At 40.8% G+C, this 22,663-nt stretch overlaps 1 protein-coding gene across 1 annotated transcript in view; it reads left to right on the forward strand.

Moving 5' to 3' along the window:
• The window catches only part of DGKH (diacylglycerol kinase eta), a 1,992,493-nt gene that overhangs the window by 1,701,594 nt on the left and 268,236 nt on the right, over positions 1-22,663 (forward strand). The window contains exon 24 of the mRNA XM_044071702.1: positions 2,733-2,905. Coding sequence (XP_043927637.1) covers positions 2,733-2,905 — 173 coding nt within the window. The remainder of the gene's footprint in view (positions 1-2,732; positions 2,906-22,663) is intronic.

The following is a 22,663-nucleotide window of genomic DNA, read 5'->3' on the forward strand; positions in this document are numbered from 1 at the left end:
TTATCCATCCTATAATCATGACTTTTCCTGGAGATAATAGAGGCCTTCTCACATTCCTGTGTTTTAGCTCTGCCAAGGCATAGTTCCACAGTAATGCCCTATTTCTCCGTTGACCACAGCTGCGCACCTTGGCCATAGATTATCATTTTCTCATCCATCCATCCATCCATCCATCCATGTGGCCTGTCTCCATAAACTCCCATACATTTGCCTTCATCTGAAACAGCTCACCTTGCCATTACCTTTCTTAGAACACACCTAACTGTAGTCACTTTCCTCCAGTGAGACTCTCCCCTGTCTGTTCACTGACTGAAAAAATTGACAAAACACACTGCATGTTCATTCAGTAGACTCGTGTCTTCATTAATTTAGTGAGGACATGAGTCTACTGAAAGAACATGCAGTGTGTTCACTACTTTAGTTGTATGTATTTATTTCTGGTTGATAACTGGATTGGTCAACAGACCCTTTTCCACCATGACCCAGACGACACGGTACAAGAGACAAACAGAAAATTATACTCAAACTAGTGAATACACAAAGTTGTACCTATTACCATAACAATGGAGACATTGCATTTGTGTGTTATTTACAATTAAAATGCAAGTGATATTATTTACAGTATGTGCAGTAAGGTGGGCATTCAACCAGTGGTCATTTGTTAAAATTATGTCTTTACAACAAGGGCTAGCCATTTGATGGAGACAAGAGCATTTGATGTCCTTGAAGAGTTGTTCTTTTAGTTTGTTTCTGAGTAATTGAAGTGTCTCTTGCTGCCTCCCTTCTGCAGATGATTGCAAACAACTGGGCTTAGCCTAGAGAAAGCTCTTTCTCCTGTGGATGTTTTAAAATGAGGTCTAATGATGGGTAATGTTATTTTCATGGCTGTCTCAAACAGTGTAGTTAGGCTGATGGATTTGTAATTTTTTTGGGAGTAGAGATGGCAGTAGTATCCCACTTTTACCAGCTTGTAGATTTGACAGTCAGTTTGGTTCTTTCATTTACAAGTACTCACACCACTGTAGACATTGGCAGCAATGAGTTTAAGGTTCTGCAAGAAAATGAAGTCTGTAGATTGTGTTTTGCGTGCATTTGGGCTGGAATGTAATGCTACATGAGGAATAAGTGCGTGTTTAAGGCATTATGAGCTGTAGAGATTAGGTAGCTGGTGGAGTATTCTACTAATAATAGTGTCAGTGTGGTTAGCCAATGAAAGACTAATGTCCAAGTTTATCCCTAAGTGCTTCTGGTGTTAGTTCCTTGGTGTATATATCAGAAATAATTAGACTGGGATTAAATTGATTTGGATCAATTAATTAACTTGGGATTGATTGAGCTGCTGCTTCTGAATGGTGTCAGATAATGCCCAATCCCACATGCAGTGGATGCTGTTTTCAACATTTAGTCTGTGGTCCTTGAGCTTTGCCACCTTCTTTTCCTTTTACTCAACCACTACACCAACTACTTACCTTCTGATTCCAGTGCCCTCTCATAAGGCCTTTATACCACCCCTAGCCACCTTGAGTCATTTCTGTAATTATTTGTCCTTCCTTCTGAATTTCTACCACCTTTGCCTCCTCCATCTTCTTCTTAATATGGTATCTGATATAAGAGCCTTCCATTGTCTTTTCTTTAAATTGCCCCCTGTGAACCTTAGACCCAACATATAGTGACCCCCGACCTTACTGACCTTCACTGGGGACCATTATCACAATTGCTGTTCCTACCCTCTAAAATCAGCACTTGAAATGTTGCCCTTTCTGTTATTTATATATCTCAGAGTTGCCAGTGCAATCTGATTATTTACAGCAAATACTGTTTTCTACCATCCACCTCAAAATGCTGTCTGTTCCTCCAGCATCATCCTTTAACTTCTGAGGTGGGCTAATTCCTCCTCTGAATCCTCTCAGTAATTCCTTCTCTTTAACTAGCTTAATAACCCTTGCACTTTCTTCATACCAGTTTTATCCTCAAACCTCTCTGCCATTCTCCATACTTGATTGGAAGGAGTTATGGTGATGCAGGCTTCTCCTCAGGCTATACTGTTTCTGCAGGATAATGCTGTACCTCTAACTGTACTTAAATATATCCTAGCATGCCTGCCCTTGTATGTCAGCTCTGGAACAGACTAAACCTGAATCCTACATGAGTCTCTTCCCTGACCACTGCCAAATGACTTTCCATTGTTAAACAATGCTTCAAAAGTACCGGTTGCTTTCATGATAACACCCTACTGTGTTGCTCCATCTCTTTCACCCCATTTCCGTAGTCGGGTTTCTTACCCAGGCTTCATCTTCTTGCATTAAAATGACATACCCACTGCCTGCCTATTTGACAATGCCATGTGTTTCCATATTCAGCTACTTCCCCTCATTCAGTTCGATAACTATCCCTTTTCTGCATGTTTGCTTGATCCATTACCCAGCATCCCCCAGTTTTACCATATGTCAACACCATTAGTTTGTATCCACCCCTATTTCCCCAACCAAACTGTGAATTAAAATATATATGAGCCTGTCAACTTTATGAATTTATAGATACAATTTGTTTTTGTTATATTATACCTATACTAGGGTATTTATAATTACACAACACAGATACTTCTGTTGTCTCAAAGTTTGTCATACATATATATGTGCTGCTGCAATGTATTGTGCATGTTGGAAGTGGGGGTTTTGGGGCTGAAGTAACATGTATACATTCAGTTTATCTGTTGTTACTTTCTTTTCTAGGCCTTTGAAAACACATTGAAGTCTTGGGAAGACAAACTGAAGTATGAGAAATACGATTCTTGTAAAGCTGCCATTCGACCTCACCTGTATTCTCACCAGTTAGATTTAGCAAATGAGGAGGAGGTAGTCCTTATTCAGATGTGTGCCCAGGCAGCAGAGGAGCTCATTACCAGGTAACAAGGAACAGGAAACTAGCAAACACTGTAACATTCTAAAAAATATTATTTAAAAGTTAACATACACACATGCATGCGCACACACACACACACACACACACACACACACACACACACACACACACACACACACACACACACATACATGCACACACACACACATGCACGCAACTGGCTCTGCATATAAACTACTGACTTTCTAGTCTACTTACGACCTCATTTAGTCCTCACTTTCTCAGCACTGAATAATACAGTTCAACTGGAATGGTTCATATCTGAAGTAGAATGAAGGTATGATGCAACTAATGTATTGTTACTGCTGGACTGAATATCACATTATGGCAGCGTTGCTCACACTAAAACTACCGTTATAGAGACTAGGAGGCCGAACTGGCTGTAAGCGTATTTAATTTGATAGCATTTCTAGCCCAGAATGGGAAAGGTAATTTAGAGCAATAGAATTTGCTTAATATATGTCATCATGTTTACTCTTATATACCTTGTTTTTGACCTGCATTAACAAATGCATAATTTCTATGACATGCATTTTTTTTTTTACTAAATTAGTCTAAGATCCTTCAGCTTTGTTTATATATATATATATATGTATTTCTGGCATGTGATTGTTTCAACTTTGCAGTGTTTCATGTTCAGCTGCTTTTCATTATAATTTAACAAGTGTAATAAATTGCTTTTCACTTCATGTTTCTAAATGCATTTTATTGTTATGTACTTAAGTTTAAAGGTTCATAAGAGGTTACTAGGCTATTGACCCAAGGGTCTTTACAAGCCTAGCCATTTAAACCCAGTGTAAAGCTAGATAAGAGATATTGCCTATGCTCAACATTTTTCTAGCAAAGACTACCCATGTTCAGGTGAGAAGTAGGGGCAATCCCCTGCAGAAATTTATGGTTTCCTACTAGTCGTCCAGGTTGTGCTTAAACAGGGTCATAGAGGTATTCTGCTTGACATGAATTGGTAGCCTAGTCCAGAGGAGTGGCAACCTCTAAAATATGTATCTCTCTGTCCAGCAGGTTCTATTTATGTCACAAGCTAAAGGTCCCTGCATCGGGTGACCCTAGTCCCATTTGACTTACGGATGTGCAGCAATTCCATTAGATTTGGATCAGACATAGCCCTGTAAGACAGACTTAAGTCACCTTTAAGTAGTCTGTATGCTGCTGAGTACAGGTGCTATGACTTCAGTCTATCTGTATAGGACATGCTCTGAAGACCCTGAATTTTCTTGGTTAAGAATGTCTGAGGTCTCTCAAGTTGCTGCAGGTGTCTGGTATGGTACATTCCAAAGGGAACATAATACTCACTAATAGGCCTGATGAAGGATGAGTACAGGGGAGTTATAACATCCTTCTCCCTTGAGGCAATGCCTTTGTTAATCAGATGAGCTACATTCCAAGCCACAGTAGACACATGGTGATCAAAGCTGAGGTCACAATCAACTTGTGTTCCCAAGAGTCTCACCACTGAATTGGTACTTAGGGTATTATTGTTTTTTTGATATTCAGCAGGGGCATTATTTCTTACCAAAGGGAATGATGATGCATGTTTTAGCATTTAGTTTAAGTCCATGGCTTTGATACCAATCATTGGTCTGTGTAAGCCCCTTTTGAAGTACACTGACATAGTTTGGGGATTCAGCAATTGCACCTAATTTGCAGTTGTCAGCAAATTTGGTTAGCCACAGCCCCTCCGTTTTAGCATTTTGACTTCTGAGAAATACATGCCAAACAAGAGAGGGGCCCAACACTGACCAAGTGTGATCAGTCTGTGAGCCAGGTTGCAACCCACCTGACAACATAGGTTTTGATATTCAACTGGGTAAGTTTGTCAATGATGCCCGAATGTGGGATTGTGTTGAAGGCCTTGGCCAAGTCAAGATAGGCTGTATGAACTGATTTGCCTTTGTCTATGGCTCTGCTGACATTTTTGAAGAAATCCACTAGGTTTAGCAGGCATGGCCTACCCTTGACAAAAACCAAACTGGGTCGGATCAAGGGTCTGGAGGTCATCTACAGTATATCCTTATTTATGAGGTCCATGATGATTCATTCCATTGCCTTACAAATGAGGCTGGTTAAACTTATGGGTCTCTAGTTACCCGGGTCTGTAACTGTACCACGTTTTTGAAGAGGGATTAACAGTCGCTGTTTTTCATTCAATGGGGACAAAGCTAGTACTCAGGCTGTGGTTGAATAGGGTGCCTAATGGAGTAGCTAGCTCATGTTTTAATACATTTAAAATGTAGCCCAGAATGCCATCTGGTCCCATTGAGGCTGTTCTTGATTTTGGAGAGAGCAATAATGACTTGCTCTTTGGAGATGTGGGGTGGAGGGAATGATGAAGATATGGTTTGTGAAATGTTTCGGGGGATGGGGGGTGAACATTTTGACAAACCTGTCTGCTAGGAGGTTAGCTATTTCCACAGGATCGGTATGTGTGATACCATCCACAGCACAGATGTAGCTAAAGAAAGCCTTATGGTTATCCTTGGCTGTGGTCATACCTCGCAACCTCTTAGAGCAAGAAATCTGAACAAAGTTATAAATAATGGGGGAAATAAAGGTGAAAAATAGGGACAATTTTCAAATATTGCTATTACAAACTTAGAAAGTTGATAGAATAACAGGTTTTGCATTAGCATTAATTTTCTGAAGGGTATGAAGTCTGAAAGTCTGAAACTCCAATGTCTCTCATTATTTTCTAACGTCAATCTTCAATGATTTGACAATGATTTCCTAGAAAACCACAATTTTGAGAAAAATATGCCAAAAATATCAGGCAAAAATCTGGACATTCTGCAAAAATCTGTACAGTTAAGAAGTATGTATGGTTGCTAAATTTTTCTCATAGTTGATCTTTGAGGATTTTACAAGTTATCTTATTTGTTTGTTTAGGTTGAGGAGGGTGCCATTCCAGTGCTGGGACCTCAGTTTTACATTCTTAGACAGCACCTTCTTTCACTTGTTATATAATCTGTTAATGCTAGATGTCCACCAGGGTGGCTTGCCTTTTCTTGAGGATCTTAATTTGATCCTGTCAGGCACAGCTGTATCTATACATTTGTGTAAATGTTTGCATAGGACATCAGTATATACCTTAGTATAGTCGTCAATGCCATCTGTGGGAACAGGAGCTTGGAAGGCATTTATACCATCCGTTAGGAGGGTATAGTTAAATTTAGTAAAGTTTTTTAGTCTGACTTCTCCTTGGAGGGGTTCAGGTGTTACTGCTACTTCAAGTTTGACTGATTTATGGTTGGATTTAACTAGTGTGGGCCCTACATGTGGGGTGCTGCAGTAGCCACCCAATTGGTGAGGACCAGTTCTAGAATATTTGAGCCCCTCGTGGGGTTGTGCACTATTTGTTTCAGGGTATTTGAGTTAATAAAGTCCAGGAACTTTTGTGTGAGTGAGTTTGGGCTCATATCGGTTTCCCAATTAATGGAGGGATAGTTGAAATCACCCATGACTAGAGTGTTAGGTTGTATTTGGATTGACCCAAGTAGGTCTAAATACTCTTTGTGGGCATCTTGATTCATGGAGGGGGACCTGTAGCTGATGGTGACATGAAGGGGGCCTTACCGCTGTAATCTGAACTTGGCATAACTCCAAAGAGTTATCCAGTCTAACCATTCTAGAGGTGCATTTATCTTTGATAAAGGTAGATACTCCTCCTCCTTTGGTTTTCACACTTTCATTTTGTGGTCTAAAAGTGTCAAAGGTATTGCAGCCCTGCAAGGCTGGGTACTCTCTGCAGCCTTGAATCAGGTTTCTGTGACTGCACAGACATCAGCATCTTCCAGGGAGAGGAGTGCTTCCAGAGAGTGCAGTTGCTAATTCAAACTCCTAGAATTTAACAGCATGACCCTTAGTTTCTTTGTGTTTGATATTTTAAGGGCTTAAAAAGGTAAAGCAGTACTTAGGTACACTGATGACAGAATAATGTGTAAGACTGTTATGCATTCTTATAAGATACCCCAGCTGTGTGTCATGCACATTGTAGGCTTACCAGCAATACCATAAAACAAGAACTAATAGTTCAGATTTCATTTAATGTTCAGAAAAGAAAATCCCTTTTATAATAGCTTACTTCTTTTCATGATATTCTGTGAATATTTGAATAAGTTATTCTTATAGCCAGTAACAACCATGTAGAAAATTATATGCAAAATGTAACATACTAGAGCCCCACATGTATACTTTACAGTGTATAACCTTCATCTGATACAATAATAGGTATTTGGTAATACCCTCACCATCATGCAGACATATTAATAGACATATAATTCACTTATTAAATGATGCTGCATAAGCCCCTAATGCTCCAAGCAGTACTTCATATTTAAAAATTTGGGGAATTAGTAAGAGCATCAGTCTCCCATTTGCTCATGGAGCAAATATATATTGCATGTTGTCTGTTAATTGTGTAAAGTGCCTGAAGTCATAGATCTGTAGGGTTTTTCTATTAGGTAGCAATTGCTGTCCATACTAAAACTACAACTTCTAAAGTCCACTTTTTCTAAGTATAGTCATTGATACCAAAGGTACGCCAGAGCTCAGCATCCAAAAGTCTTTATGGTTAGGTTTGTCCTTTTGCAATACCTTGCATGTCCAACTGTGATTGCTGTTTTGAACTGGTGGACACTGCCAAAACTTATGTAAAAGTCCAGGTGCTGGGATTCATTAGCGTGAGCCCCATGTATGTGTCACTGGCCCTCTTTCTGTGCTAGTATTGTTATACCAGTAGCCCCAGTGTAAGAAAAGCATCAGTTTTTCATAAAAGTATGCATTTGGTTTCAACACTGTACTTCACTTTTTACATTGATCTGACATTTCCATCCTGTCTTGTACACCAAATATTTCATCCAAATTCTGAGAAGTTTAATTAATTATATATAATTTCACATTGCTAATTGCTTTTACCCAGTGATAATCCTTGAGAGGTAAAGTTTTTCTTTCATTTTGTAGTTGTACTATCACATTAGTTAATATAGAAAGCATGCTCTTCTAATAGCTTTTTCAAGTTTGGAGGTCCACAGCATAAGGTATAGCTGTAAATATTTCCCATGACCTTCTTTTGTCAGATTAAATCTATCACACAGAGTAGCATAAGAAAGAAGAGTTAACTCCTCCTGTGCATCTCCTCTCACATCCTCTGAGTTCCTCATGCTTCTTTCTTTTCTCCTGGTCTTTCTAGCATGTTGCTCTGTCTTCTAATTGAAGATAGAGGTTATGCCATATGGTATCACTCCCAAACCACTGAGATATTTGCATATCCCTCTGAACAGGTATTTTAATTATCTATTAGTGATAGCAGTAACATACCATATTTTTAAATGGTCTGGCAAGTTTTTAGCATACCATCAAAATGACTCTTTCCCTTCCTCCCACAATTTGCTTCTCGATCTATCTGTAAAAGATTTTAGTCATTTCACAGTTGTCCTACTGGAGCCATTCAAGGCTGGAGTATAAGTTTTGATGTTTGATGTCTTGTTGTATTTTGTATCTTCCATTGTTTCCATTTAAACTTCTGTGTCATTTTTTTTTTTTGTATTTTAGTAAGGCTTTGAACAGATCCTGCATACTCTATGTAATAAACAAATGGTATGAAGAGCATTTTTAGTATAGCAATTCTGCCTGTTAGTGAAAGTTTCAGCTTCCTCCATAAATGCACTCTGATACATAATTTTCCCATTAGGGCTTAATATTGAATTGCAGCATTTTATTAGAGCACGACTGTATCTTAATACGTAAATACTTGGATTGCGATGTACATCACACAAAGCAGATGTCGGGTACATTTTTCTGAAAGTTTTTTGCTTCTGAGTTTATCAGAAGCAGTTCTGTCTTCACTATATTTAGATTAAGGCCTGAAGGAAAGGCAAATTGTTGGAGTAGATTTTTATACTTTTGCAAATTATTTTCTGGGACTCATTTAATATCTAGCAATCATCTTCAGATAAGATCATTTTAGCTTCTGTATTTCTACACTTCCAAACCTTCCCCATGTCTTGGTTTTTCAATCTACTTATTAATGACTGAATTACTAACTGAAGCAGTGAAAGGACAAAAGGCATTCCTTTCAGATACCTCCGCCTAACCTGAAAGTCTCAAACATCATGATATTTTTTTAATAGTGTACCTACTGGCTTATTGTATAGTGCTAGTACTGATCTTTTGAACTCATCCAGTATGCTTACCTTGTCCAGTAACTTCTATACATAGATCAAGCTTAAGAAGTCAAAAGCTTCCACAACATCTGCAAAAACATTAACAGGCTCTGTTTATTATTAGCACTCTCAGATGATAAGTGATGCTTCTCCCTGCCATAAATCCTATTGCTACCTCTCCTGATTCAAAGCCACTCTCCTACCTTTTTCACCTATCAGGTCTTCTCTCTCACAATCCGTTCATCTCTTGGCTGAACATCCTTGTTTCCTCTTGATTTCTTCCTGTCTCTCTCAAATCTTCTTCATAAGATCATCATCTGCTTTTCTTGCATGTGTGACTGAACCACAGTAATCTGTTCTCTTTGACCTTCCCTGAAGTTCAGCTTCTGCTCTGATGTCCCCATTTTCTTTATCTGTCCCATAGGATACATCCTGCCACCCATCTCAGGCACTTTATCTCCATCACCTTAAGCTTTCTCACCCGCTTTCCCTTCACTGACATACCATGCAGAAGCACTGATAACATCACTGTATTTTACACCTTACTTTTCAGCTTCCTTGGCATTCTCCTGTCGCACAGTGTCCCTGACACTCTGTGACAGTCGGCTGCAGCACATCTGGTTCTAGCTTTGACTTCCTCATTCAGAATAGCCTTCACCTCAACTGCCCTCCCAGATACTTGAAGCTGTTGCAATATTTTCTATTCTATCTCAAGTTTTAGATTCCTTTCATTTCTCTCATTTGCTTCCTCAGTTTTTTTTATTTATTTATTTTTTTTTATTTATTTAACATTTGTTAACTGGGAAAGTCTGACTTGGAATGAAGCCAATTTTCAGCCGAGGCCCGGGGAGAAATGCTCCAGATGTATGTTTTTGTAACATGAGAGGAAACTGGAGCACCTGGAGGAAACCAACATGAATGCAGGGAGGACATGCAGCGACTCCACACAAAAGGCATCCCAGCCGAGAATTGAACCGGTGAACCTCTTGATGTGAGGCAACAATGATACCACTGTGCCGTCCAGTGTGCTTTCAGTTTTCATTCAGTGTGCTTTCAGTTTTACATTCCAGTCTCCATCATTTGCTTACAGCAGCTTTGCTCCCTCCATCTGTTGTTGACACAAGTATGAACAACGTTCAGACTCACAAAGGGGTTCCCAGAAGGAATGGGTATGCATCAGTGTTCACCTCCAAGTCCACTTCTGGCCATACTGTTGATGGACTACAACAGCTAACAGGTTGGAGGAGAAAGATCAACTAAGCTGCTTTATGTACTTAAAAAGTAAAGCATCATGGATGTTTGGAAGCAGTGTAGCTGAAACATTGATATGTCCTTAAGGGGTTATTATAGTATTTTACAAACAAACATACATATATGTATATATATATATATATATATATATATATATATATATATATATATATATATATATAGTGATTACACAAGGCAATAAGGGGGTGCTATTGTTATTATGGATGCTGACAAGTATAATGCATCAGTACCTGAATTTTTAAATGATGCTAATACGTTTAGAATTATAGGTAAAACATTATGAATTACATAATTTCTAAAGTAACTGATTTAATATATGAGCTGCAACTTCAAAATATTTCCCATGAAATGTATAGTTTCTTATACATGGCACATCCTGTTGTACCTGTATTGTATGGATTGCTGAAGATCCATAAGGATAAGGTTCACCCCCCTATGAGACCGATAGTTTTGGGAAGAGGGTGGGTAACTGAGCCAAACTGCCTATATTTATAAGAAATTTTATAACCATTATTTAAAGATGTTGAAAGTTATATATGTGAGTAAGAATGACTTCTTGAAAATGCTATATCGATGGTATCGAAGTAATGATATAAATTAATTATTTGTAACTATGGATGTTAATTCCTTATTTACGGTCATCTCAAACCATTATGGTATTCAGGCAATCAGAGAGCATTTGTGCAAATATGCTACCTTTACAGGAAGGAAGATTGAAACAATAAGTATACTGTTAGAAGTAGTTCTGACAAGTAACGTCTTTATATTTGAACAACAATTATACCATCAACTATTGGGCGTAGCAATGGATAATTAATGGTGAATACATGCGCCAATATAGCACTTAACCAATGGGAGCATGCATATGTATTTGATTTAAAACTTGAGCTTTGGCCGGCTAAGATCTAGCTGTATTCAACTGGAAGTATAAGAGAATTTAAGTACCTTTTATCTGCACTTTTTTCAAATAATACAGCATTTTAATTGATTTATTTGTGTGGCATTGAATATTAACTGAACAGGAAGTTTTGACTCTGTTTTTTCAGTTAGTGCTTGCTAGATTTTTTTGCCTGTTAGAATTCCTGCATAGGCAGTAATTGCAGTCGGGGTAGTCTCATTCATTGATATTCTGTTACTGCCTATTTAAGTGGTACATTTTGGAATATTTTCTGCTTAAACCCTGAGCTTTGGCCGGCTAAGATCTAGGTGTATTCAACTGGACGTATAAGAGAATTTAAGTACCCTTTATCTGCACTTTTCTCAAATAATACAGCATTTCACTTGATTTATTTGTGTTGCATTAAATATTAACTGAACTGGAAGTTTAGACTTTGTTTTTTCAGTTAGTTCCCCACCCAATCTCCCTGGTTTTGTTTTGGTGTTAATCTTGGTGATTTTGAAATTGCCCGCCCCTCTTGTAAATTTATGTTTGGATACTCCTTCTGGGCCCATCTCATTTGCTCACTCAACTGAGTGCAGTGAGATCATATTCTGATTTCAGGCACTCCTACTGTGTACAAAGAGAGCATCTGGGAAAGAAAAAAAATGTTTAAGCTTGTTTCCTGCCTTTCCTGTAAGTGGTCTAGACTGTTTGTAGGCTTTGGAGCCCCCAAGACTTTCTGTGTTGGAGGGAGCCTTCTAGCTTAATTTTGTTTCTTAGAACTAGCCAGTTTTCTAGTTTCAGCACTCAAATCTGTTTCTTTTAACTTAGCACTTGTTCAGAACTCATTGTAAGCACTAAATAAGCTGCAAATTACTACAGCACTCAACTTTCTTCACTTGTCTAGAGGAAAGCAGTTTTAGTACTTAATAAATAAGCACCTATCCAGGCATGTCTAAGGGTCAGCTCCCGGTGATGTCTCCTGTCTACCTGATGAATCTGGGCATCTTGGGGCAATGCAGCAATTGCCTCATGTACACAGACAACCCTCTCCTCCTACCACCCAACACTACAACCTGTGAGAGATGCACTTATATAGCCAAACTGGAAGCAAAGCTCTCTTCACCCAAGACTGGACTAGATAGTCAAGAGGAGAAGGTAAACACTTGCACCACACCACACTCATCAGATAGTCCCTCAAAACCTACACCACCAAAACACACCATAGAAACACAAAACACACACCTACATTTGTGGAGGCTCTCAATAAAAACCTGCCCAAGCATCAGGGACCTCCAAAGCAGAAAAGCAAGCAAACTCCACCCCCCAACACAACCCAAATCACACATAGCCCACAAACTCAGACACTCAACCACAGCCCATAAGGCATAACATATCCAACACTCTAGTCATAGTTGACTCTATAGTCAGGCACACTGATGTTCCACTTACCAGGCTAAACAAGGAGAAAGTTACTGTCAGCTGCCTGTCAGGTGCCAGGCTCCACCACATAATGCATGCACTCAGGTCACTCCACAACAAGTACAAATATGACACTATCATTGTCCATGTTGGTGAGAATGACCTGAGGTGTACCTCCCTGGGCTACATGAAAAGAGACATGGAGGAGCTCTCCAATCTTGTAGCCTGGGCAGGTATGACCCTAGCCCTGAGTAGCATCCTGCCATCACCCAGAATGATACCACAGTACAAGGACAAATGATTGGCATCAAAAATTGGATAAGCTTCTGGTGTCATTCTAAGGGGATCCAGTATTTGTCTGCCTGGGACGACATGATCGACAGACCACGATGCTTTGCCAGAGATGGCCTGCACCTGTCGCCCTTGGGATCCCGGATACTGGCTAAGGCTCTTCCCACCCCTATAGTGCCTTTTTAGGCAAGGTTCAAATGAAAAATTCATCACCATAACAGGTACAAGCAAGCAAAATCTGAGGGTAATGCTACTCAATGCTAGAAATCTAAACCTCAAAATGCACTCACTCGAGGCACTCCTTAAAATGGAGAACATCGACATCTGTGCAGTGACAGAGACCGGGTTCAAAGCTCCAGAGAGCACCCCTGCATTACCAGGCTATAATTCATACCACACCTTTCAGCCACCTAACCCAGAACGAAGTACTAAAAGTGGAGGCATGTCCATATTTATTAAGGATATCCACACCTCCAGGCTAGCTGCACAGCATAATGCATCCGAGATTATCCAAGTGCAACTAACTCTGGGCAAGACCGCAATCCAAATTATAGCTTGCTTACAGACACCCTACCATGTCCCAGGATTCCCACTCCTCATTTCTTGATACACTGCAAAGTATTAGGGTACAACCCAACACCCTAATAATGGGCAATTTCAACTACCCCACCATTAACTGGGAAAACTATTCATGTACCAACTCTTTTGCTCAACGTTTTCTGGAATTCATAAATTCCAACACCTTGTATCAACTTATTCACACCCCCACCAGGGGCAGCAATATCCTAGACCTGGTCATTACCAACACAGGCAAACTGTGTTCCACACTAGAGGTCAATTCCTCATTGGTCAGATCCGATCACAAGCTAATCACCCTAGACATCCACATCCCGCCCCCACCCCCAATTAGAGAAACCACCGTAAAAAACTTCTCCAAAGCCAACTTCACACTTCTTAAGACAGAAGTGGCAAACTTCATGACACCCATGCAGATGGGCAATAGAGGTACGTCTGCTGAATCCTACACAAATGCACTTTATAAGCACTTACACGAGTGCGTGGATCATGCTATCCCTAATAGAACCAAGATGCTATCCTCCAAAAAAAGGAAGCCAATCTGGTGGTCCTCTGCCATAAACAAACTCTACAACAGAAGAAAAAAACTGTTGCAAAAAAGAGTAAAATCCCATGACTGGAGAGAACTCCCTGGTCAACCTCAGTAAGAAGCTGAGATCATTCATAAAATCCTCCAAAGCTAAGTTACAAAAACAAAATTGCCACTTACTCTAAAGACAACCACAAAGCATTCTATAGCTATGTCAATAATCTCAATGGCAACACTCAGATCTGCTGTGAGTTACAGCACAATGGCACTAAATATACAGAACCAACTGATATTGCCAACATCCTGGCAGATAGGTTCTGTGCTAACTTTACCCCCCTCTCACCCCCTAGATGGCCCATCTCTATACTGGAAGAATGCAAAGTTCCTGTAAGCACAGCTGCACAGGTAAAAAACACACTCTCGAAAGCCAAGAACACAGCATCCATGGGACCTGACAATATCCCAGGCTGTGTTCTACATGAACTACAGAATGAACTGGCACCCTAAGTACCATGTTCAATCATAGCCTCACCTCAGGCTTTGTGCCCACTGAATGACGCACCGTGATGGTTATCCCACTCCACAAAGGGGGAGCCACGACGGACCCCGGGAACTACCACCCCATTAGCCTGACGAGCCTGGTCTGCAAGGCCATGGAACATATCATCATGAAACTCATAAACAAAGACATTGGTAATCTCAAAACTCTGGACCCTACCCAGTTTGGGTTTGTAAAAGGCAGATCATGTCTCCTAAATCTGACTGACTTCTTTGAAGCAGTCACCAAAGCCATAGATGATGGTAAGGTGGTTCACACAGTTTATCTAGATCTTGCCAAGGCTTTCGACACCATCTCCCACTCTGGAATTATAGATAAGCTCACTAAACTAGGTATAAATCCCTATGTCACAAGATGGGTTGCCAGCTGGCTCACGTACAGAACACCACACTGTAAAAGTAGCAGACTCCAAATCCGATTACAGACCAGTGACAAGTGGAGTACCACAGGGTTCAGTCCTGGGTCCTCTCCTGTTTGGTATCTACTTCTCTGAAGTACAGGCTAACACAGAAGGTCTTTGGCTAACAAAGTTTGCAGATGACTGCAAACTAGGAGCCATAATCAAAACTCCTAACGATGTGGACATACTACAAAAGGGCCTCACTGAGATAGATGCCTGGTGTCAAAGCCATGGCCTGAAGGTCAATGCTTGTCATCCCCTTTGGTAAAAACTCTGTACCCATGAACTACCACATAAGTGGTAGTCTACTTAATGCCGAAGGTGTGATAAGAGACCTTGGGACACAGTTGGACAGTAGTCTCTCCTTTGATAATCACATCCCCACAGTGGTCAGGAAATCCTGCTACGTGGCTCACCTCATCACAAAAAGTTTTTCATCCAGAAAAAAAGAGGTCATTGTTCCCCTCTACTCATCACTCATTAGACCCATTATAGAGTACAATGCCCCTTTTGGTATGTACCTCACAAGACATCTACAGCAACTGGAAAGGCCATAGAAATACCTCACAAAGAGGATTACTGGCCTCAAACAGATGCCTTATGCAGACCGTCTCAAAAAACTCCAGCTTTACACCATCGCATATCACCTATTCAGAGGCGATCTCTGCCTAACATACAAAGCTATGTCAAACCCAGAGCTGTTGGACATGCTCCACTTAAAGAAATCCCAATCCCTCTGAGCTAAACACTCTAGGGACCTAAACCTTGTCACCACAATAAACAGAACATGCTGGAGGGATAGAGTCCTGTCCCAGAGACTTCCCATACTCAGGAACAGACTACTTATCTATGTCAAACTGAGCTCCTCATCAGCGCTGTTCAAGAAAAATCTTGATGACTGAATAGGAAATAGGAAATTCACCTCAGGGATCACTTCTGTGGCTCTGCTCAACAGGGGCACAGGAAAATCATTTTCTTGGGTGGCGAAAGCCAGGGTACCTTTTTGGCTAGGCTTATATTGGCCCTAGGGCTAATAGCCTAGTACCTCCCTATGAACCTATGAATCTGACTGGCAGCTACACGCACAGTATCTTATTTTATAAACGTTTTGTTGACAGTGTATTCCTGATTTGAAAAGGAGATGAAGTTGGACTGTCTGAATATGTCCATTTTCTAGAGAGAACAACTGATTTTCTGAAACTTAAGATGAAGTACTATAGAATGGAGATTATTCTTTTAGATATAGAGAGGGATTATCAAATATCCACCAGTATTTTCAGGAAAGAAGTGAATAGGTTTCTTCATAGGAAAAGTATGCACCCAAAACATGTTTTTAGGGGCATAGTGAAGAGCCAGTTTCTTAGGGTGCGTAGACTGATGTCTGATATGACATACAATCAACAGTTAACTACAGTAAGACATGAGTTTGAAGCAAGAAAGTATAATGAGTGTCTCCTGAATGAAATGTCGGCCTATTTTAACAAGCAAAGAGAATGGAAAGCAGCTTATTTCACTCCGCACTGGACAGAAGCTACATCAAATAGGGAACCTGATACTAGTGTGAGCGGTATCACAGGATATAGTACCAATTGTGATGGAATTATCAGTACAGTTAGGAACAATTGAAGTGTACTGAGTGCCCTGCCAGAGCTAAGTAAGTACATTGGTAAGACTCCGAAGTTTGCCTATAAAAAAAGTCAGAATTTAAAACGGAATATGTTATAAAGAAATGAATGTGAATAGATCTGAATGTCTAGAAATTAGAAGAAAAGGAACTTTCCCTTGCTATAATTGTACTTTTTGTAAGCACTTGGAATCGGCTACTGCTTTTGAACACCCTAGAACTGAGGAGTTTTGAATTTAATTGTTCTGCCACAGGTAACAGAGAATTTAGTCTATTTAGCTGTTTGTGTTGCCTGTAAAAGTTTTTGATGCAAGCACAACAGGAAGTCTGAACATTTGTCTGAAATAAGATGAGGTATTATGACCAATTAATTAGCTAGACATATTAAAGAAAATGGTGTAGCAAAATGTTTTGAGTTTTGAGTGATACAAAAGATGCTACCTAAAATAAGAAGGGGCAATATTTTGAATTCTGTGGAAGTTGCAAAATACAGATGGATCATTAGACTTGCAAGCTGACAAAAAGCCTGGGTTAATTACATACATCTGTTATTGTTAAACATTATATTAACTGGAAAATAAAAAAAATATTTGAAATACATCTGTTAGTTTGAAACCCGTTATAAAAAGCTGACAAATTAAACTTGAAATGAACTAATTGATTGTTAATGCTATTGAGTATTAATTAATGTTTAGTTATATGTTACATTTCAGTATTCATGTTTATGTATGGTGCTGTCATTTTAAATAGTTTTAAATGGTAAGAAGGAAATTATTTTTATTGGCTGTTGGGGTTCATGCTATGTATAAAATGATTGTTTTAAGTGAATGTTTTTATACATTGAGGAAGGGTGTTCTCAAAAGCAAGTGGAAATAATTCTTGGCATTGAGATCCAATTTTTTTGGTTTCTCATTTGTGTATATCCCATGAACCTTCACTGTGGGAGGTTTAAGGTGTTACACTGTCAAGACTCTAGCTTGTTTGGGTCTTTCTAGGAGTTTTTAGCAGGTTTCTTTTGAAGCATGAAAATGTATTGATACTGCTTAACCTGTAGGGGCAGTCCGTTTTGGGGGCGGGGAGTGGCAGTATATGTTGAATCTGTCTCTCCTTCATATTTTATTAATCTGCTGGTGAAGATTTATGTTCTCACTTCTGTTATATGTAGAACTATTAGACTTTTGGATGTAATTACTAATTCATTTGGCTAGTTGGGTGGATTACTAGCCTGTGCTTCTATAAATGCTGCTGGATTTGGGAGCATGAGCATTTTTCATGAATTTCTGAGTGAACAGAAAGAAAAAACTTTGCTGTCTGTCAACTAATCTAGTGTTTCTAGGTCTAATGTGAGAACAGGTTTATGACTTGCGTCACCTGTTTGTACATGCAGCCATCTTTGGGCAATTTTGATTGTATACTAGTTATATTAGCATGTTTTCCATAACAGCCAATCTGTTTGATGTCTGATGCCACCCTACAGCTGCAGAGCTTGCTTATGTATAAATCTTAGGGCACTGATATGCTTCCAGAAGGCTCGAGGGAGGGAGATTGATAGAATGCTGTTCATAGGTTCATAGGTAGATACTAGGCTATCTGCCCAAGGGCATTTATAAGCCTAGCCAGAGTGTATTTGGCTTTCGCCTCCCTATTAGATTAGCCTACTGTGCCTTTGTATAGTAGGTCACAGAAGGTAGCCCTTTAAGATTAGTTTACTGTGCCTCTGTCAAGCAGGGACACAGAAGAGATCCCAGGGGTGAATTTGCGATTTCCCTTCCATGCGTCCAGATTTCACTTGAAGAGGGTCAGCGAGGGGCTATGTCTGACATGAATTGGGATTCTGTTCCAGAGTGAGGGGAGCCTCTGGGAAATGAATCTGTCCCTCCAGCATGTCCTATTTATTTTTGTGCTGAGGTTCAAGTCCCTGGAGCGTGTAGCTCTAAGGGATTTGGATTTTTTGAGGTGGAGCATGTCCATTAATTCTGGGTTAGACATGGCTTTGTACGTCAGGCATAGATTGCCTCTGAGTAGGCGGTAAGCAACTGAGTAAAGCTGGAGTTTCTTTAGTCGAGATACATAGGACATCTGTTTGTGGCCCATGATCCTCTTGGTGAGGTACTTTTGGGGTCTCTCCAGTTGCTGCAGATGTCGGGTAAGGTACATCCCAAAAGGGGCATTGTATTCAATTATGGGCCTGATGAGTGATGAGTAGAGGGGCACAATGACCTCTCTTGATCTAGATGTGAACCCTTTCATGATAAGGTGGGCTATATAGAAGGTCTTTCTAACCACTTTGGCAACGTGATTATCAAAGGAGAGATTAGTATCTACGTGGGTCCCCAAATCCCTAATTACTTCCGTACTTAATGGATTACCGCCTATGTGGTAATTTGTGGGCACTTTGTTTTTCCCAAAGGGGATGACTGTGCACTTTTTAGCATTTAGCTTGAGGCCGTGGCTCTGACACCAAGCATCCATCTCCATGAGGCCCTTTTGGAGGATGCTTGTGTCAGCTGGAGAGTCGAATATGGCTCCCAGTTTGCAGTCATCTGCGAACTTTGTCAGCCATAGTCCCCCTGTGTTAGCCTGTACCTCAGAGAAGTATATACCCAATAAGAGAGGTCCCAGAACTGAGCCTTGTGGGACGCCACTTGTAACTGGTTTGGATTCGGACGTGGCACCTGCAATTCTGACCATGTGGGTTCTATCCCTGAGCCAGTTTGCAACCCATCGTGTGACATAGGGGTTGATATTTAAGCTGGTAAACTTATTTATGATGCCCGAGTGGGGTATTGTGTCGAAGGCTTTTAGAAGGTCCAGGTAGGCTGTGTGGACTACCTTGCCCTCATCTATGGCTTTGGTAACCGTTTCAAAGAAATCAACTAGGTTTAAGAGGCAAGATCTGCCCTTAACAAAGCCAAATTGGGTAGGGTCCAGTGTCTGGAGGTTCCCAATGTCTTTGTTTATGAGTTCCATGATAATACGCTCCATAGCTTTACAGATCAGACTAGTCAGGCTTATGGGGCGATAGTTCCCGGGGTCCATTGTGGCGCCACCTTGGTGGAGTGGGACCACTGTAGCTGTACGCCATTCTTTGGGTACATATCCTGTAGTAAGGCTAAGTTTGAACAGTGACTTAATGTGAGGGTTCAGTTCTTCTTGGAGCTCGTGTAAGACACAGCCTGGGACACCGTCTGGTCCCATAGATGCTGTGTTTTTTGCTTTGGAGAGGGCAGCTTTCACCTGTGCATCTGTGATGTCAGGGAGGTTACATTCAGTTGGGATAGGCATTTGCTCCTTTGGGGGGAAGGGGGGGAGACGTTAGCACTGAACCTGTCTGCCAGGATGTTGGCTATGTCTGTAGGTTCGGTATATTTTGTACCAATATGCATCACTTCAGAGCATATCTGGGAATTTCCACCCATATTCCTGACATAACTAAAGAAAGCCTTGTGATTATTTTTAGTGTCTAGGGCAATTTTTCTTTCAAAGCTGGCCTTTGATGATTTTATGAGGGATCGTAGTTTCTTGCTAATACTGATCAGAGATGCCTTCCCTTTTTGGGATATTGCTCTATCATGTAGTTGCTTCCTCCTTCTGTTGTATAGCTTATTTATGGCCGGGGTCCACCAGACAGGTCTCCTGTTTTTGGAGGAGTGAGTCTTGGTTTTATTTGGGATAGCACGATCCATGCATTCTTGCAGGTGCTCCTAGAATGCAATTGTAAAGGATTCTGCAGATTGGGCAGTATTATCCTCTGGCCCGGGGGCTTTGAAGGATTTTACCTCAGTCTTGAGAAATGTGAAGTTAGCTTTTGAGAAATGTTTTACAGTGGTTTCCTTGGGTGGGGGTGGGGACGGGATATGGATGTCCAGGGAAATTAATTTATGGTCTGATCTTAGCAATGAGGGGTTTACCTCTGGTGTGGAACATAGAGTCCCCATGTTGGTGATGACAAGGTCCAATATGTTGTCCCCTCTTGTGGGAGTGGTGACCAGTTGTTCCATAGAGTTAGAGTTTACAAATTCAAGGAACCGTTGGGCGAGGGTGTTTGAGCTTGAGTAGTTTTCCCAGTCAATGTTTGGGTAGTTGAAGTCACCCAATACCATGGTGTTTGGAGAAACCTTCATATTCTCCAGTGTTCTCAGGAATGCCAAGTGGGGTTCCTGTAAAAGGGAGGATGATCTGTAACAGGCTACGAACTGAAAGGCAGTTTTGCCCTCTGTTAGTTGCACATGGATGGTCTCCGATGCTTCGTGCAGTGCCACTAACCTGGAGGTGTAGGTATCTTTGATGAATATAGATACTCCTCCTCCTTTTTTGCTTTGGTCCGATTTTTGGGGCTGAAAAGCATGGTATGAGTTATAACCTGGTAGTGCTGGGGAGCTCTCAGGAGCCTTGAACCAGGTTTCTGTTACTGCACAGACATCGATTTTCTCTATACTGAGGAGAGTCTTGAGTGCGTGCATCTTGAGGTTTAGACTTCTGGCATTTAGTAGCATTACCTTTCGTTTTTTTATTCTTGGGTTGTCTATGGCGGTGGGTTTGTCCTTTGAGCCTTGCCTAAAAAAGGCACTATGGGGGTGGCAAGAGCCTTGGCCGGTATACGAAAGCCTTAGGGTGACAGGTGCAAGCCGTCCCTAGCGAAGCAATGTGGCTTGTCGAGCATGTCATCCCAGGCTGACAGACACTGGATCCCCTTTGAATGACACCAATACTTTAGCCAATTGTTGAAACCGATCATTTTGTCTTTATACTGTGGCATCATTCTTGGTGACGGCAAGATGCTACTCAAGGTCAGGGTCATACCAGCCTGGAATACATGATCAGAGAGCTCCTCTATGTCTCTTTTCATGTAGTCCAGGGAAGTAAGTCTCAGGTCATTCACACCAGCATGGACAATGACGGAGTCATATTTGTACTTGCTTTGGAGTGACCTAAGTGCTTGAGTTATGTGGCGGATCCTGGGACCCGACAGGCAGCTTACAGTGACCTTCTCCTTGTTCAGTCTGGTGAGCGGGACGTCAGTGTGCCGGACAATAGAGTCCCCTATAACAAGTGTATTTGGTGTGTTGTTTAGCCTTAAGGGCTGTGACTGTGTGGCACACTGACTTTGTGAACTATGTGATTCATGGGTATTTTTGAGGGGTGGCTGTTGCTTGGGTGTCTGTTTTGGAGGTCTTTGCTGCTTAGGCAGATTTTTATTTAGAGCCTCCGAATATGTTTTTGTGCATTTATGTGTTAGGTTTGCAGATGCAATAGGTCTGTGTGAGACTGGATTTGTGGTGTGGGTGGTTACCTTTTCCTCCTGACTGACTGTGTCCTGACTGACAGTGTTTGGCTGTGTAACTGCATCTCTCACATGTATTAGAGTTTGTTGGAAGGAGGAGAGGGTTGTCTGTGTACATAAGGCAATTGTAACATTGCCTCAGGATTCCCAGATTCACCAGCTGGACTGGAGAGTAACCCTGAAAATGACCCTTGGATATACCAGATCAGTATAGGGAACTGATTTTTTTTTTTTACTGATCAGATTAGTAAAGGGAACTGATTTTTCACTGATCAGAAAGGACCAATCGGGAGCCTAGTACTTATGAGAAGTCTAGGAGGGTGTAGTGCTTTAGGTAGTTAGTGTTTCCTTATAAGAGCTGAGCAAGTGCAGGGCTTTAGAAAGAGAATAGAGTGCTTACTTTGAGAGTTTGAACAGTTCTAAGGGAAAAAATGAAGAGCAGACTTTGTGGAGCCAGGAATAGTTTAACCTGTTTAAGCGACGCTGCCCGACGCTGCTCAGTGCGCAAGACCGCGCAAAAAAGAGAGTTGTAGGGTTTTAAGAGAGAGAAATCAAGAAGTTTGGAACTGACCCAAAATGGCCAATAAAACTACAGTTTCTAGGCAGTAACCACTCCTACAGGGACAGGCAGGCTGCTCAGTGTTTTGCTGAGTGAACTAAGTTTTAACTTGTTAGATTTACATTTGCAGAATATTGTGATGATAATATGTTTACCATGACTTTCAGCA

This window comes from Protopterus annectens, chromosome 5.part0, assembly GCF_019279795.1.
Source record: "Protopterus annectens isolate FY-2018-M chromosome 5.part0, PAN1.0, whole genome shotgun sequence".
Taxonomy (NCBI): Eukaryota; Metazoa; Chordata; order Ceratodontiformes; family Protopteridae; genus Protopterus; species Protopterus annectens.